This window comes from Erpetoichthys calabaricus, chromosome 1, assembly GCF_900747795.2.
Source record: "Erpetoichthys calabaricus chromosome 1, fErpCal1.3, whole genome shotgun sequence".
Taxonomy (NCBI): domain Eukaryota; kingdom Metazoa; phylum Chordata; class Cladistia; order Polypteriformes; family Polypteridae; genus Erpetoichthys; species Erpetoichthys calabaricus.
Window position 1 is genome coordinate 339403047 of NC_041394.2, and position 19291 is coordinate 339422337.

Consider the following 19291-nt stretch of genomic DNA (forward strand, 5'->3'; position numbering starts at 1 on the left):
GTTTAACATCCTTGGTACACAATGTGCACTGACCTTTTTTAAATTGTCCAAGAGGAATGGATTTAGAGGAGCTAGTCCTAATCTCTACGATGTCAGTTATCTCACACATCACTTTTCGGTTCTTCATTATGACTCAATCTACGGTAGAAACGTTTTCTTCTGTTGTCGATGTCAACACCTGAGCAAAGTTTGGGACATCTTTGAGGTGTTTCCTGCCACACTGGAATTCTGCTGCTGATGTGACTCTGACATATGAATGGCACTGGTGCTAGTAAACTAGGAGTAGGTGAGACTGAGTATCTGAAGGTGCATTGTTCTGTAGGATTAGAAATTCAATGATAGTTTGATACTTGATGTTACTGATTTTTGGCATCCATGCTTAATTGGTTATGAAACAAAATATATGTACTATGAGGGACAAAAGCTTTGAAATTGAAATTCATGTGATTTTGTACACAGAAGTGAATCTTTGGCCACAAAGAAAATTGGCGTCCTGAAGTGTCCCTTTCACAATGTCGGTCAAAATGTTTTGATCAATTGTCATAAATCAAAGCAGGAGTGGTTATGCAACTGCATGGCATGGCTTATAAGTTGTAGTCAGGTAATTTGCTGATGCTTGTGGTGTGTCTATGTCCGTAATAAATTTGCCTTCATGCTGGCAGGGACCATACCATCTTAAAGGTGCTGAGTCACTATGCTTTGGCCCTAATGAGAGCAAAAGTGATCAGCTTTGTCATGTTATGCTTTTACATTTGTTGACTCGGAGGACTCCAAAGTTACAGCAGGGTCACTCTTGCTGGTGTCCAGGAGGGCCACTCTCTGCTGACTGGGGATTGTGACTTATCTGACTTTCCAAATTTATTGGGATGTCCAACCTCTTCTGTTGGGAAGCTCTCTTCAGTGTGTACGATATGAGCCAAATCTATACATCCAAAATTGTGTGTGTCTTTACCAGAGCCTTACAAAATATTTTATATATAACAGGTGTTTGTGTCTTGTTTTACTGATGTCTGAATATTGATGTTTTGTGTTTTTATAGCATTTCTATCTGGATCAGAGATTTTGAAGCCAGCCACTTTACACAGGGGTTCTCTACCTGCTTTGGATCTAACCAGAACAAATAAAAGGAGCGTTCAACAACAGATGGATGATACTAATGGATCTGCTTTGTCTGTTTTACAAAAGGGGAAGAAAAAATGTAAACCTAATGATAAGCAGGAGAGTCGTCCAAGAAAGAAGCCACATTGCTGCACTGAATGTGGTAAGCGCTTCTGCTGCAGTAGCCTGCTTGAGAATCACAAAAGAGTTCACACTGGAGAGAAGCCATATTGCTGTTCGGAATGCGGCAAGCAATTCTCACAAATGAGCCATCTTCGGACCCACAAAAGAATTCACACTGGAGAGAAGCCTTATTGTTGTTCAGAATGTGGCAAACGATTCTTACAAATGAGCTATCTTCGCAGCCATGCAAGAACTCACACTGGAGAGAAGCCATATTGTTGTACTGAATGTGGCCAGCAATTTGGTCATAGTAGCAGCCTTCAAACGCACTCAAGAATTCATACTGGAGAGAAGCCGTATTCCTGTCCTGAATGTGGCAAGAAATTCTCACAAATAGGCAATCTTCAAGCCCACCAAACAATCCACACTGGTGAGAAGCCATATTGTTGTTCTGAATGTGGAAAAGAATTCTCAAGGAAAGTGAATCTTAAGAAACACAGAAGAATTCACACTGGGGAAAGACCATATTGCTGTTCTGAATGTGACAAACGATTCTATAGTAGCAGCAGCCTTCGGAGACACACAAGAATTCATAGTGGAGAGAAGCCATTTTGCTGTGCAGAATGTGGAAAACGATTCTCTAGAAGCAGTCATCTTCAACAACACACTAGAATTCATACTAGGGAGAAGCAAAAATAGAAAAAGAAAACAGTCCAAGAGATAGGTACCAATTCTGCCAAACAGAGATGGAAACAGTTTCTCGTCTTGTTTAAACAAGCAGAGGTCAACAAAACTGAAAATATGCAAAAATATGTGATAGCACCACAGATGTATTTGGACCACACTCCAGCCTGGCAAACAGAAAATGATGAGGTGTTAGTCACATGGGACATACTAATACCAACTGACAGAAAAATAGATGCTCAGAATCTAGACATGGTCATTAAAGAAAGACAATCCTATAAAGCCTGGATCATTCGGTCCAAAGTGAGAGATCTGTGCTCTGAAAAGAAAGGCAGAAAATAACCAGTTACCAGAAAATGCAATCTGAGATGAGCCAGATGCGGAAGAAAACAACTGCCAATGATCTTGGGGTAGCAACCGGCCTTAAATACAGTATACAGTAGATTGAGGCACATCTGAATGCCTTCCCAATTACTATCACTCCATATGAACCAAAGAAGGAGGCACTATGAGAGACAATACAAGTGCCATGCTGAGTCCTGGCAGCAAATCCAAGAGAATAACAGCAACAGCAGCAGTGCAAAATTCACTTCATGACTCAAGTGAGGGTTACCCCTGTCCTGAAAATAAGTAAACTAAACCATTGTTGAGAAATGAACTTAGAGAGAAGTCATAATCAGAGGACTAGCAGAAAGAAATGTCAAGCTCCATCTTGACTAAATTACTCTAACTCTATATTGGTGTATTTGGACTTCAAAAGGCAGGCAGGAGAGGACTGAGCAAAGAGACCTTAATTTTGGCCCTTGAAGGAACAGTTAGGAGCACCCACCACATGACGAACCATCTCAAGATCCCAGATTAGGACCCAAGTGCAGCCATGCGATGGGTGACACCTCAGCACCACAATAGTTCAGGTGGAATGGAACCAGTGTGAGGTTTATTATGGTGGCCGGAGTGCCAATTCTGCCACCAACCCCCAGGTTTTTCCCTGCAGGTTGGAGGGCCTACATGCAGGGCTGGATGCACATTAGTGTCAAACCCAGGACAGAGCAATTGCAGGTTAAGGGTCCAATAAAGTAGAGTCACTTTTGGCGTTTACAGGATTCGAACCGACAGCCTTCACTGCCAGTGCAAGTCTCTAGCCTCAGAGCCACCACTCCGCCCCAGTGCTGGGGCTTTATTCAGAATTGAATAATACAGGGCAAACTTGACATCTTCTTAGCTGTCTGCCTTACTCCTAGCAGACCCCTTCAGATTAACAAAAAAAAATAAAACTCAAAAGTTTTCAGCTGAAGAGAGACAGGAGCAGTGGCTGGACTGGGGCCGGAGGGGGTCTGGACAGGTCAAAGAGAGAACAGAACAGAAAATACTCCCTTAAAAGTAAAGCTCTCAGAGTGGTTCTTCAGAGTTATACCATAGGGGAACCATTTTTGGTTCTCAAAAGACCCATCCCCATGAAGGTTCCAGAGAGAATCTTTTATTTACATTAATAACAGACCCCATACTGTAAGTAGCCATAAATAGACCAATGGCTCATGATTTTAAAAGGACTCTTGCTGTGTATGTTCAGTTACAGTCTTAAGTCCAGGTTTTCTTGATCAATTGGGGACCTGCTAAGTAGCCTACCGTACATTAAAGATTTCAGATTTCATCTACATATTAGGAAGTTTTTCAAAGCACAAAGAACCAACTTTATATGCAAAGAACCCTTCCCAGAATTAAATGGTGCTTGTTCAAGCAGTGGCCCCATGAGGAACCATACAGCCCACTGAAGATACCATTAAATGCCATCAAAGAACAAGGACTTTTAAGAGTGTAGGTGAGGTAGCTTTAAAACCTCCAAACATCCTGCAATTACTGCCTTATGCACTACTGTCTGCAGCTGATCCCACACCAGTAATTTGAGAGTGCATTGCTTTTGTATCTGGTTGTTGTTTGAAAGTGTGAACCGTCTTACTCCTATTGTTTTTTCATTCCCCTTCTCTCCAGCTCTCTGGGTTCGCATCGACCTGTTGTGTAATCTCACTACAGATCACAGTGTCTTCCCTGAGCATCATCGTCCACAGAGCCTCCTTCCTGACCTCATCTGTCAAACCTGTCCATCACTATTGCAGCCAGAAAGGGCTCAGAGCCGATTCTTGATATAATCCCACTCTCACCTTGAACAATACAATACAGTTTATTTTTATATAGCCCAAAATCACACAAGAAGTGCCGCAATGGGCTTAAATGGGCTGGAACCAGGCTGTCACTCCTACCGCACACCTCACCGCAGTCATACTGCCCTTATACTCATTCTGCACTACCCTTACATACTTTTCTGCTACTCCCGACTTCCTCATACAATATTATAACTCCACTCTTGGCACCCTGTCATATGATTTCTAGTCCATAAAAACACAATTCAATTCCTTCTGACCTTCTCTGTACTTCTCCATCAACACTCTTAAAGCAAACATCACATCTGTGGTACTCTTGCCTGGCATGAAACCATACTACTGCTCACAGATCACCACCTCTCCACTCAGCCTAGCATTCATCAGTCTCTCTCATCTGTTCATGGTGTGGTCATCAACTTTATACCCCTGTAGTTAACCACAGTGCTGCACATCTCCCTTATTCTTGAAAATTGCTAACTAATAAACTTATTCTCTACTCCTCGGGCATCTTCTCACTTTTCAAGATTTTGTTAACCAATCTAGTTACTTCATTACTGCAATATTATATCAATGTATTACTACTGCTACAAGAATTTGTCAAGCCTTCATTGCACATTTAGGATAATAATAAAGCTCAGTAAAGTGTCATCAGTAATGTTTATTTGTGTTGTGTTGAAAAGGAGAAATTCAAATTAAAGAGCAGCCAAGTCGGTTCAGTCATTGCCAGTAGTACTGTTCTTCCAGACAAGACTTTGATTTTATGGTTATTGATTAAATATCGGAACGCCAAATCAACTTATTAAGAAATCTGAATCAGATTTGTATTTGATACATGTCACAGCAAACTTGTATCAAATCAGAAATTATTATCCATTAAGAAAAGGAATTTGATTTGATAAAAAATGGGTGATCAGAACTGTAGACCAAAAGGGAACTTCTGAATGCACACTGTGACGTGTGAGTCCCTGTCTTGCACCCCAGAAGATGAGTCTCCGTACTTTAGCAAAACCAGCTTTATTCAGCTTGAAACAGGATTATTATCCTGGTTATTTATTGTAGCGGGATCTACCACTCTTCTATACACGGACACAGCAGTCAGGCAGGGTCATGGCTAAGTAATACTGTCCCCTGCTTTTGTAATGTTCCTTGCATCACCCATTGACGACAGGCACTTATAGCGCAACCACGGTTGGCTCAGATTTGCTTTCGCTGCAAGCTGCTGCAGCACTGGGAGCCTGCGGTTCCCCCGGCAACTGATAAGCTGTCTTTCACAGACGCGGCGATCGCACTTCAGGAAGCTCTTCGGCGTGGAGTCCCAAAAGAATTTAGAAACCTTACAACACAATGAGATGGGGATGGGACACACACGCACGGTGCTAAGACAACGCCAACTGGCAGTACTCCTCTCATGCAACAACATTAGAATAATCAGTAAGTCACAAAATCATTTGTAGATTCAGGACAAAGTAAAATGACTACAAATGTTTGATCCAATGTACAGAGCCAGTGCTTTTTAGAATGGACATGTCAGGGTCAGAAAGTAGGAAACTGACTGCATGTACACCGAAGTGCAGACTTTCCTATTGAATTCTTGGGATGCCACACCAAGTACTCTAATGTGATGAAATGTCCCCTGATAAACCTCCGCAATAAGGTATGGACAAATTTGTGTGAGTAATGAGGACCTGAATGGCAACTTGAATTAAACCAAACTATACTCAAAGAGCTAGATAACACAAATGAAACAAACAAAGTAAAACAAATGGCCAACCTCCAACTTCAATATTATGTAGACAGCCGATGAGAGCTGAACATTTGATCGGTGGCCTGAACACAAATGGTGGAAAAATGATGTGTGAATTCTACGGGGTAGAAGTAGTATCATTGCTGAGGTTTTATAAACAGAAAAGCACCACAAAGTCTCTACCATGTGGGACACCTGCCAAAAAAACACAACCTACGTGTGTCAGAAAGACATTTAAGCCACAAGCGTAAAGAGTAACAGAAAGTGCAGAGACATGGCTGTGCCGACTGGAAAGGAACACATCATATGAGAGGTGATGCCTGGAATACTGGTTAGTTAGTGCTGTTTGTTATCCTTTAACACGTTTCTCATTTGGTCGTAAGGAAAGTTTTGAAGTACCAATAAAGAAGATACTCGTCTCTTCACATTGTGTAGTATTCAAAGCAGATTACTGCATATGATTATTTTGGAAATATTGAGATTCTTTTATAATGTTTCAGCATTATGTTCCCATAATATATCATTTTGCATTTAATTTGTAACATAAAATCTAACATTCGTAATCCTGCTTAATCTAATGCAGAGTTTTTTGAGTGAGGAGCAAGTTCAGGTGGGCTGAAGCCTGTCATGCCATCCCTGGACAGTTGTCAGCTGTGTCATTTTCAGTCAGCATCTCAGAACGGGTGCGTGATGCTACTTTAAAATCTCGCTATATAAAATTCTATGTATGTATGTATGTATGTTACAGCATCACGTCCGAATGCCTGGAGCGATTTTCATGAAACTTGGTACACATGTTTCTCATTGGTCAACCAAAAATACTGTAGGGTGAAATCAGCCCTAACCCACTCCTTCTGGGTAGGATGGGGGTGATCTTGTTGTCTTGTATTCATGTTATCATCTAGTTGACACTCGGAACGACCACCAGAGGGCGAACTGAAGGCGACTGCCAGCATTCTTTGTTTGAGCAGCACCACCACCGCGGCCCTGTTGCTTTTCAAATTAAATGGAGTTGCCCAATTCAGAGAATCAACTGGATGATAACATACATACAAGACCGCAAAACAAGAACATTAGTGAGTCTTCATTGTTTGTTAATTTATTTTTATTTTTAAAGTTGTGTTTTTTTTTTTTGTCATACAATTAAAAAAAAAAAACACTATTTTTCTCCCGGGCAACGCTGGGTATTTCAGCTAGTAGGAGAAATAGACGACTGAAAAGGCTCAGTAAGAACGTGTAAGTTGTAACCTTAAAGTCCGCATTTCTTGAGAGCAGCTGTAAAGTGTTTCACTGTTATGTAAGGAACAAATGTGAGCAACAACTGTGGCTAAAATGAGCTCATGAATAATCTACTTGTAATGTAGCTGGTGTTAAGATATACACACTACTGGTCAAGTGGAAATGTATGCAGTTTAATGTCTTAATGTTTCATTACATCAAGGCAGAGGACAAATAAACAATGGCAAATAAAAAAAAATAATAAGTCAAGGAATCATTACCAAACTGTTCTTGGAAAGTTGGGAGAAGTTGCTCTCAGAGGATGTTTTGGTCCCATTCAGTCAGGATTTGCCTCAGAAGTTAATTGACAGCCTGCCAGGGTGAATTGCAGAGGTCTTGAAAAAAGAAAGAAGGGCCAACACTGCAAATATTAACTCTGCATAAACTTAATGTAATTGTCAATAAAAGCCTTTGAAACTTCTGAAATGCTTGTGATTCTACTTCAGTATACCATAGAAACATCTGACAAAAAAATCTAAAATCAATGAAGCAGCAAAGTTTGTGAAAACCAACACTTGTGTCATTCTCAAAACTTCTGGCCACGATTGTAGTCTCTTTTGCACGAGACTAAACAGATTTAATTCTCTCAGTCTGTCATATTAGGCACAAAGTACACCGAATGGAGGCACACTTTAAGTTACAGTGTACATTTTACTAAATCATAGGCAAACATAACAGTAATTACGTAAAAAAAAACAAACAAAAGTAACTACTTAGAAAAAAAAAACATTAAATAATTACAAGTTAGAATTCACACACAATAGTCAAGCGTGGTCAAGCTAATTGACTTGAAGACCTGTTCCCCATCCCTACTTCTATCACTGGTCAAGTCCTCTCCATTTCTTCATTTCCACCATGCACTCCTTACTGCCATGTGTTTACTTACAACAACGTTTATACAGTCATATGAAAAAGTTAGAGAACCCCTCTTAATTCTTTGGATTTTTGTTTCTCATTGGATGAACTTTCAAAGTAGCAACTTCCTTTTAATATATGACATGCCTTATGGAAGCAGTAGTATTTCAGCAGTGACATTAAGTTTATTGTAGTAACAGAAAATATGCAATATGCATCATAACAAAATTAGACAGGTGCATACATTTGGGCACCCCACAGAGATATGACATCAATACTTAGTTGAGCCTCCATGTGTAAATATAACATCCTCTAGATGCTGTCCTCCTATAGCCTTTGACGAGTGTCTGGATTCTGGATGGAGGTATTTTTGATCATTCTTCATACAAAATCTTTCCAGTTCAGTTAAATTTGATGGCTGCCGAGCATGGACAGCGTGCTTCAAATCATCCCACTCATCTCTGCATGAATGCCTTTGTAGATTTCAAACTGTGTTTTGGGTCATTGTCTTGTTGGAATATCCATCCCCTGTATAACTTCAACTTTGTGAATGATGCTTGAACATTATCCTGAAGAATTTGTTGATATTGGGTTGAATTCATCCGACCCTCGACTTTAACAAGGGCCCCAGTCCCTGAACTAGCCACACAACCCCACAGCATGATGGAACCTCCACCAAATTTGACAGTAGGTAGCAGGTGTTTTTCTTGGAATGCGGTGTTCTTCTTCCGCCATGCAAAGCGCTTTTTGTTATGACCAAATAACTCAATTTTTGTCTCATCAGTCCAAAGCACTTTGTTCCAAAATGAATCTGGCTTGTCTAAATGAACATTTGCATACAACAAGCGACTCTGTTTGTGGTGTGAGTGCAGAAAGGGCTTCTTTCTCATCACCCTGCCATACAGATGTTCTTTGTGCAAATTGTGCTGAATTGTTGAACGATGTACAGATACACCATCTGCAGCAAGATGTTCTTGCAGGTCTTTGGAGGTGATCTGTGGGTTGTCTGTAACAATTCTCACAATCCTGCGCATATGCCGCTCCTGGATTTTTCTTGGCCTGCCAGACCTGCTGGGTTTAAAAGCAACTGTGCCTGTGGCCTTCCATTTCCTGATTTCATTCCTTACAGTTGAAGCTGACAGTTTAAATGTCTGAGATAGCATTTTGTAGCCTTCCCCTAAACCATGAGACTGAACAATCTTTGTTTTCAGATCTTTTGAGAGTTGCTCTGAGGATCCCATGCTGTCACTCTTCAGAGGAGAGTCAAAGAGAAGCACAACTTGTAATTGACCACCTTAAATACCTTTATATCTCATGACTGGACACACCTGTCTATGAAGTTCAAGGCTTAACGAGCTAATCCAACCAATTTGGTGTTACAAGTAATCAGCATTGAGCAGTGACAGGCATTCAAATCAGCAACATTACAAGGGGACCCAAATTTGTGCACAGCCAGTTTTTCACATTTGATTTAATTTAATACAACTAAATACGGCTTCACTAAAAATCTTTGTTCGGAAAACACCCCAGTACTCAGATGTTCCTAGGAAATGAAAGACATACCACTGTTATCTTTTTTGTTGAAAGTAGAGTAAATTATTATGCAGGCTGAGAGGGGGTTCCCAAACTTTTTCATATGACTGTAAGCATTTACACTATTCTTTGTTTTATTTTGTTAACCAACTTGAGTTGAGCAGTGAACCTTTTGTTTTAATACAGATGCACTACACAAAGACAAATTATCAAAGAGATCCAAGATCTCCTTTGATTTGGAAATATTGACAGTAAATTCAGCCAAGTACCCAGAGCTCTCTTTACCTCCATAGGCTTAGCCATAAGATGCTCTGAATGTAGCCAGCTAATTCCTGATCTGTCCCAAGGTATCTGGAAAGGAGTCTTTCTGTGTCGACGCTTCCACCAAACTGTCATGGTGCTGTCCCAGGGGTAACTAACACAGTGTGCCAGTCAGTGCAGAGCATGCAGAGGTATGGCTGGTAATAATATTCTTGTGACATTTCCATAGGTTCTTTGAGTCCCTCCAGATAAGAATTTATGTTACCCCCCCACCTCATATGTAGAGTGTGAAATGATCAGACTCGACACACTCGAAAAGGTTTGGGGCAGCCACCCGTGTATTGTCCCAGGCTGCAATGGGTTTTGAAAATTAGACAGAAGTGTCTTCAATGGAGTCCAAAAGCGAACTGATTAAAGGTAGTAATAATGACGGCTTTATATGCCAAGACCGGAAGTGACCTTCTTCCGACGTCATAACCAGAAGTGACATCGTCCTAGGCGCCGGAACCAGAAGTGATGTTTTCAGGGATGAGTCAGACAGGTTTTCCCGCATCTAGTCTGCAGAGACAACAGAAGAAGGTTTAGCGCACCCCGCCACCCCCTGGCCTGGCGTGGAGTTACCTTCACTTGGTCCATACAATGTCCTCCTACTCGCACGTGCGTGACAAGAGGTATTTAAGACTTTCAAAAGACTTCTGGGAAGCAAGCGTTTGTAACTTTTGACAAACAGGAAGTACTACTTTAGCTGGGTGTTTTTGCTGAGGAATTCACCTAAGGAGGCCTTCTCTCCACCTCATCTATCTGCTTAGACTTGCTTAAAATTTATGACTCTACGTTTCATCTTACAGTTCACAATATAACCTGCTTCAGCTCCTACTCGCTCCCCTACCCGGTCAAAAACAGACCAGTTTCCATATGCCATTATCCCATTTCCCTCTTACCTGACTATTCTGGCAAAAGGATGTTACTGGCAGTGTTCACAAATAAGAGACCAGAAGAACACGCATGAACCAAAGCCAAGCCAAGAATTAAAATCCATAAATCAAAACAGAAAGACATAGCACATTGGCCATTTAATAGAGAATCACTAACTGAATATGATAGCTGCTAAACTAAACTGTGTGGGTTTTCTCTGAAAACAAATGGGATAAGCGGGAACTTAATATTATAACGGTGACATCATGGGGGCTGCAGACTTCCACAAAATTTTTGTTAACAACAAAATCACTTAACTTTACGGATTGCAACAATCTACCGTATATACGCACAGATAGGTTCTCCTGTTGATAAGTCGAGACTTGATTTTATTGTATAATTTCCGGTATTTTATGATGTTGGTCATATAAGTGGAATGCAGAAAACTCACGCTATCGGTCCAAGAGATTATGATATGCTAACGTCCACCTGAGAGAGTAACCATGGAGCACATGGCCTGTTACTTCCAATGTGGGTGCGGCAATGCGCTGTATCAGCGGGAGCTCCTAACCTCTCTATCTCTCTCTATTGTACATACGTGACCACACGGTAATACCCAAACTATTCTGAAGCAACATATGCACTGATTTGTGTTTTTTGTATCTCACACCCTTTATCATAAGAGCATCCCTTATCTACGATGGAGAGTTCGATCAGAAGAGAACATGGAGCTGGTTTAAAATTAAAAGTCATTGAAGTAGCGAAAGAAATTGGTAACTACGCTGCTGCAACAAAATTCGATGCATCTGAGAAACTGGTGCGAGATTGGAGGAAGCAAGAAGATGTCAAAAAAAATGTAAGTTTCGTTTTTTTGAACTAGCGTATAAGTCGGGGTCTGATTTTATGATCGAGTATGATACCAAGTATATACGGTATGTCTTATGTCTCCTGATTTACATACTTAATGGTCTCAATTTATTGGGCCTTTTGTTCATTCCACACTTACAAGATCAAATCATTTCCCTTTTTGTCTTAATCCAGTAATACACCATGTTTGATCCCACTCTTGTTGTTAACTCCTATTCTGAGCATACTATCTGGTATTTGCAACAAAACCTACTTTACAAAGTGGAATTGTTAGCTTCTGCTCCGTTGCAAGCTGGAGTCCCAGGGTACCACTCGCTAAGCACCACCTGGCTTGGTTGTCCCTACTAGGACCTTCAGCTCCCACCACCATAGCTCTTTAGATTCTTTGAGCACGCAAGCCTTCTCATCACATCAACGTGATGATAAACAGGCACCGAATTGCCCAATTTCTGCAGTTCCTCCGTAACGAAGCCCACTTTGTTTCACATGTTCATCTTCAGATGGTAACTGATTTGCATTTTGTATCCTTTTGTGGCATTCCAGCCACCATAAAAAATCCTCACACTGCTCCATTCCATCTGAACTAGTGTGCTGCTGAGGTGTCACCTGTTGCATGGCTGCACTGGGTTCCTAGTTTGGGATCCTGAGGTGGGTGTGACAATGCACTACATCAGTGCATGCTTCTTACCCGTGTTTCCTCAAAATGCCCTTCAGTTCAACACCAACTCTTCTTTTTGATCTTTTTTTTTTAGTTTCAACTTCAGACATGGTCAACTTCACATATTCTTGCTCAGATCTTACTATTCACTGTTCACTATTCACATCTTACTATACTGTTGCCCCTTTAAACCCAACACACAGACGCTCAGGACACAGGTTAAAAGAACCAAGATGTATTTTTAATCGTTTCCTTCTTGAACAGTGCCACTAAGCACCACAGCCACAAAGTAACAGGAAAGTAATCAAAATAATAAACCCAATAACCACAAATCTTCTCTCTCTCTCTCTATTTTCTCCTCCACACCTCCCAGCAAGCTTTGTCCACCAACCACCATATTTTGGCTCACCTGCTGGGTCTTCAGCAGTCCTTTAAATAGTCCTTGACCCGGAAATGCTTCTGTTCTTCCTCCACGTGACTTGCTAGCACTTCCAGCTCAGATGGAAAACGTTGAGTTTTTCATCAGCTGGGTTTCCGTCCTCATGATCCACTAGTACTTCTGGGATAGGTGGCAACTTATTCTCCCACCATCTTCTCACAGCATCCCCTTGCGGCAACCGTGGTACCCAGCAGGACTGTGTTGCCGAACTCCATGTCCCATATTGCCCTGCTGGAATCCGGGGCACCACTGCAGTCCAGGGATGCTGCCATCTAGCGTCTTGGGAGAGGCAGTGTCCTAGAAAAGCTGCTTTTCCCCATACTTCAATCTCAGGGGCGTCCCGGCCATCTCTTACACATGATTTACATAGTCTTCCTTGTAGAGATTGGGTAAGTGCTTATAGATGTTAGCACCACTAACTTCTCAGAGTTGTGGATCAGGTGGCTTCTTCTCGGGGATATAGCTGCGTCAGACTAATCTGTGGCCATTTACTCACTACTGAACATTCGTCTGGTTGACATTCCCATGTCCACAACACAAATTCCATTCTTGTGCTCCTGTTGGCCAACAGTAATCTCCATAACCTCACACCATGGGCGGCTGTGCAGTGACAGAGCTCATAAAACTAGGGCAGGCCACAAGGGTAATGAATAAAGGCCAGAAATGGAAACAAGGCCAAAACATTGCTAAACTAGCCAACGAGAAGGTCTAACAACTGTGCTACTAAAACCAAAGTATTTGGAACTGTGTCTTTAGCATTTCTGCCTCTGTGAATTAGGTTTTCTAAATTAGTTTTTCTGTTCATTTTTCTTTTGTCTTCTGGGATGTTGGTTTTGCATTGTACTTCTTTTTGTCAATTGTTTTCTTCCCTTTGCTGATGGTCATTGGTTTGACGGATTCTTTACTTAAATAAAATTATTACTAGTTAACATTTTTGTGGCCTGGGTTTTGATAGTTTTCTCCCCTTCTGGGATTTGTTTTTAGGCAATTGATAACAACAATTGTTTATTTCTTTTATTGCCCAAACATCACACAAGGAATGCCTCAATGGGCTCTGTTTTTGATAGACCCCCAGAATTAACTCTTTAAGAAAAAGTAAAGTCAAGTCAGGTTGGGGAGCATGCACTGGTACAGCATGTTGCCACACCCACCACACAACAAAACAGCTTGGGATCCCTGCTGGCAACCCCCCAGGCAGACACATGGTCCAGTCCCACCCTCCGGAAATGACCGTCATGTCCCTCATGCTACAACCATGTGTTACGTGAGTGTCCCCTTGGCCTGGTCCAACCACTTGGGTCCCCAACAATGAGGATCTCACAAGCCGGATCACCCTCGGGGAAACGCGCCACATGACCGTAGTGCTGTAATTGACGCTCCCTCACAATGCAGGTAATGTGCCTCATTCGGGACTCCATGAGCAACACAATGTTAAACCAATGGTACCCAAGGATTCTCTGAAGAGACATAGTACCAAAGGACTCCAGTCTTTAAGAAAAAAAATAAAATAAATTTAAAAAAATGTAGGGGAATAAAGTGGGAAAAATCTTGTTAATGGCAATTCAGAGAGAGCCCCCCTTCAAGATACAGTTGTGCTTGAAAGTTTGTGAACCCTTTAGAATTTTCTATATTTCTGCATAAATATGACCTTAAAACATCATCAGATTTTTACACAAGTCCTAAAATTAGATAAAAAGAAACCAGTTAAACAAATGAGACAAAAATATTATACTTGGTCATTTATTTATTAAGGAAAATGATAGAATATTACATACTGTATTTGTGAGTGGCAAAAGTATGTGAACATCTAGGATTAGCAGTTAGTTTGAAGGTGAAATTTAAGTCTGGTGTTTTCAATCAATGGGATGACAATCAGGTGTGAGTGGGCACCCTGTGTTATTTAAAGAACAGGGATCTATCAAAGTCTGCTCTTCACAACACACGTTTGTGGAAGTGTATCATGGCACGAACAAAGGAGATTTCTGAGGACCTCAGAAAAAGAGTTGTTGATGCCCATCAGGTTGGAAAAGGTTACAAAACCATCTCTAAAGAGTTTGGACTCCACCAGTCCACAGTCAGACAGATTGTGTACAAATGGAGGAAATTCAAGACCATTGTTACCCTCCCCAGGAGTGGTCGACCAACAAAGATCACTCCAAGAGCAAGGCGTGTAATAGTCGGCGAGGTCACAAAGGACCCCAGGGTAACTTCTAAGCAACTGAAGGCCTCTCTCACATTGGCTAATGTTCATGTTCATGAGTCCACCATCAGGAGAACACTGAACAACAATTGTGTGCATGGCAGGGTTGCAAGGAGAAAGCCACTGCTCTCCAAAAAAAACATTACTGCTCATCTGCAGTTTGCTAAAGATCACGTGGAAAAACCAGAAGGCTATTGGAAGAATGTTTTGTGGATTGATGAGACCAAAATAGAGCTTTTGGGTTTAAATGAAAAGCGTTATGTTTGGAGAAAGGAAAACACTGAATTCCAGCATAAGAACCTTATCCCATCTGTGAAACATGGTGGTGGTAGTATCATGGTTTGGGCCTGTTTTGCTGCATCTAGGCCAGGACGGCTTGTCTTCATTGATGGAACAATGAATTCTGAATTATATCAGAGAATTCTAAAGGAAAATGTCAGGACATCTGTCCTTGAACTGAATCTCAAGAGAAGGTGGGTCATGCAGCAAAACAACGACCCTAAGCACACAAGTCGTTCTACCAAAGAATGGTTAAAGGAGAATAAAGTTAATGTTTTGGAATGGCCAAGTCAAAGTCCTGACCTTAATCCAATCAAAATGTTGTGGAAGGACCTGAAGTGAGTAGTTAATGTGAGGAAACCCACCAACATCCCAGAGTTGAAGTTGTTCTGTACGGAGGAATGGGCTGAAATTCCTCCAAGCCGGTGTGCAGGTCTGATCAACGGTTACCAGAAACGTTTAGTTGCAGTTATTGCTGCAAAGGGGGGTCACACCAGATACTGAAAGCAAAGATTCACATACTTTTGCCACTCACAAATATGTAATGTTCGATTAGTTTCCTTAATAAATAAATGACCTAGTATAATATTTTTGTCTCATTTGTTTAACTGGTTTCTCTTTATCTACTTTTAGGACTTGAGTGAAAATCGGATGATGTTTTAGGTCAAATTTATGCAGAAATATAGAAAATTCTAAATGGTTCACAAACTTTCCAGCACAACTGTAGGTTGGGTGTCAATAAATGGGGTAAATACAACACACAAAACAGAACACAAGTAATCCATAACCGAATAAACTTATGCTTCATTCTGTTGTCCTCAGTGTAGCCCATCATGGTCGACCAATACAGCTCTGCCCTAGTTGTATATGACTACATATGACCATGAGCCTCACCTAATCATTGCCAAGTGTCAGGAGGTTGGTGAGGTAGAAGCTCCACAAGTTACTAGACCATCTTACTTACGTGAGTGTAGATATGGAGAGGCAATACCACCATTCATATGGGCACTTGAGTTCACATTACTGACTGGCCAGGACGCTTTCAACAGGACTTGAGCCACAGGCGATCAATTTGTCCTTAACAAGCCTTGAATGAGAAGCTCCTCAGTCCACACTGAGTCAAAGTAAGGTGTTAAAACCAAGGCTAATTATACTAAATAGGCCACTTATTTAAACAATCTGTATTCATGAGACATTAAAGCACAGGGTAGAAAAATCAGAAGAAGTTAGCTGACTTTACTTACAGAGTCAATCAGGAGTAGAAAAATATATGGTACTAGCTGTGTAAGCCCGTGCAGTAAAAAGCCCAGAATCCTAGAAACTATTGAAATCGTCAGAAAATAAATTGAAATGTACAGATGTCAGGTAATTGAAAGGAACTACTCTGGGTGTCTCTCTCCTAGGAGGATTCATTTTGCTGACATGCTCGCATTGCTTGTGCATTAGCAGCTAAGCGAGTGTCTTTCTTCGGAGGTTTCATTTTGCCGACATGTTCACCTTGCTTGTGTATTAGCGGCAGGAGGAAAAGTAAAAGGGATACCGTTTTGCCAATGTGCTCGCTTCGCTTCTGCAATAGCTGATAAGCAAGTGACTCTTTCTTCTGAGGTTTCTTTTTGCCAACGTGCTGGCCTTGCTTGTGCATCCTCGCAGGTGGAGCCCTTCCCCCCGACTCCACCTCTCACTTCCAGGATGGACAGACGGACACACTTCCACGCGTAGACATCTATATATCTACTCTCTATATATAAAATCCTAAGCCAAAAAGTGCAACGATTTTGTGTAACAATTTTAGGTCACGTTTTTTGTCACACTTTAAAATCGGGCTTATTTTAAAACCTACATATATATGTTTGGTATCATTCTTTTCAGAATTTATCGAACATTAATGTGAAGTTGTTAGATTTCAGATTCTTATTTTGTTTTTAAATTATAAACTAAAATATCAAGAACTCATGTCCCGTGAGACGAGACTTTGTGCCAAGAGATTTAACCACGCCCGGGGCCGATAATAAAAGACAAAGAGTTGGACAGCTGCTGTACAGAGGGTGCAGACCTATAAATACCTGGGAGTGCAGCTGGATGATAAATTAGACTGGACTGCGAATACTGATTCTCTGTGTAAGAAAGGACAGAGACGACTATACTTCCTTAGAAGGCTGGTGTCCTTCAACATCTGCAATAAGATGCTGCAGATGTTCTATCAGACGGTTGTGGCGAGCGCCCTCTTCTATGAGGTGATGTGCTGGGGAGGCAGCATTAAGAAGAAAGACGCCTCACGCCTGGACAAACTGGTGAGGAAGGCAGGCTCTGTTGTTGACATGGAGCTGGACAGTTTGATATCCGTGGCAGAGCGACGGGCGCTCAGCAGGCTCTTATCAATTATGGAGAATCCACTGCATCCACTAAACAGTATCATCTCCAGACAGAGGAGCAGCTTTAGTGACAGACTGCTGTCACTGTCCTGCTACACTAACAGACTGAGGAGATCGTTCCTCCCCCAAACTATGTGACTCTTCAATTCCACCCGGGGGGGTAAACGTTAACATTATACAAAGTTATTGTCTGTTTTTTACCTGCATTATTATTTCAAATACAATAACATAAAATAAACCAAATACGTTAGCGCTGTACAGACTCAAACAAATCACTATTTAAGCAACTATTACCAAGTCTGTTTTCTTCAAGAACTTATATTACTAAAGAAGCAACATTTCTGAATGTACTTATGCAGTTTTGAATGTTAAACTGAACACACTTTAACATAAAGGATTGTCTGAACTCATTGGTAAAACAACGTTACGAGCTTTATCATTACTTTTAGAAAATTATTTCTAATAAAATAAACATCAAAGCGTAACTTACATCAAACAGATGCACACAAAGTCAACAAACAATTGAATAAATGCGGGTACATGCAGTACAGCGTTTTCCGCGTATCAGATACAGAAATAATAGTGCGCATGCTCACGCATAACATGTGAGCGTGATGACGCAACAGACAGCATGCTCAGACTTTTGTACAGTTTACATGTAATAAGCAGAATGTATGTCTAAGTACTTTATAAGATTTGCTAATTGACACCAAACAGACAAATCTTCTCATGCAGCTGTGACAACGTGGGGACTGTGAAATGGGACCTTAATGGAGGTAAGTGATCGGAGCAAAAGGGTAAAGAATGTAGCTGGCCAAGCAGAGAATTTAAAAATGTGTTGAATTGTTTGAAGGGAGCCTAATCCATATGTAGTATTGGTCAGAAGAACATGCAAATAGGTCACTGAATGTGCTAAATTGGTATGGCGGAGCCTAACCCACACACAGGATGGAGTATCCATAGTATCTATAGTAATGGTCAATAGAAAGTGCACATGGCTACCTTTAGGTCCAGGGAGTGTCCCAATCAAATATAAGGCCTGTCAGAGCCTCACTGACCCTGGAGTCACTTTGCACAGATGGACATCATCTCATCAAGGCTGTGCTAAGAGAAATGCCTGACACTCCTATGAAGATGGACATACAAACGTCCATAGACTCCACTGAAGAACTGGAAGACAATTGTACAGCTCCATGGCTTCTCTATGACTGTATGTATGTATATAGTATGCTGTAATGCAAATTTGGAGGGAAAGCTGCATTTTAAAGCAAGTGAAATGTAGGCCTTCTTTTGTGCCATACACCTCTAGTCTTAATATATCTGTTGTGGGATGTATAGTTTCAAGCAGGGGCTGCAATTCCATCCATCCATCCATTTTCCAACCCGCTGAATCATGGGGGTCTGCTGGAGCCAATCCCAGCCAACACAGGGCACAAGGCAGGGAACCAATCCTGGGCAGTGTGCCAACCCACCGCAGGACACACACAAACACACCCACACACCAAGCACACACTAGGGCCAATTTAGAATCGCCAATCCACCTAACCTGCATGTCTTTGGACTGTGGGAGGAAACCGGAGCGCCCGGAGGAAACCCACGCAGACACAGGGAGAACATGCAAACTCCACGCAGGGAGGACCCGGGAAGCGAACCCGGGTCCCCAGGTCTCCCAAATGCGAGGCAGCAGCGCTACCCACTGCGCCACCGTGCTGCCCATGTATATAGTATGCTGTAATGCAAATTTGGAGGGAAAGCTGCATTTTAAAGCAAGTTAAATGCAGGCCTTCTTTTGTGCCATACACCTCTAGTCTTAATATATCTGTTGT

General features: G+C 41.5%; 1 protein-coding gene across 1 annotated transcript in view; it reads left to right on the top strand.

Annotated features, from left to right (window-relative positions):
- Positions 1-19291, top strand: part of LOC114667993 (zinc finger protein 709-like) — a 67582-nt gene that overhangs the window by 12200 nt on the left and 36091 nt on the right. Inside the window, exon 3 of the mRNA XM_051933794.1 lies at positions 1040-1914. Within this exon, the coding sequence (XP_051789754.1) occupies positions 1040-1914 (875 nt within the window). The remainder of the gene's footprint in view (positions 1-1039; positions 1915-19291) is intronic.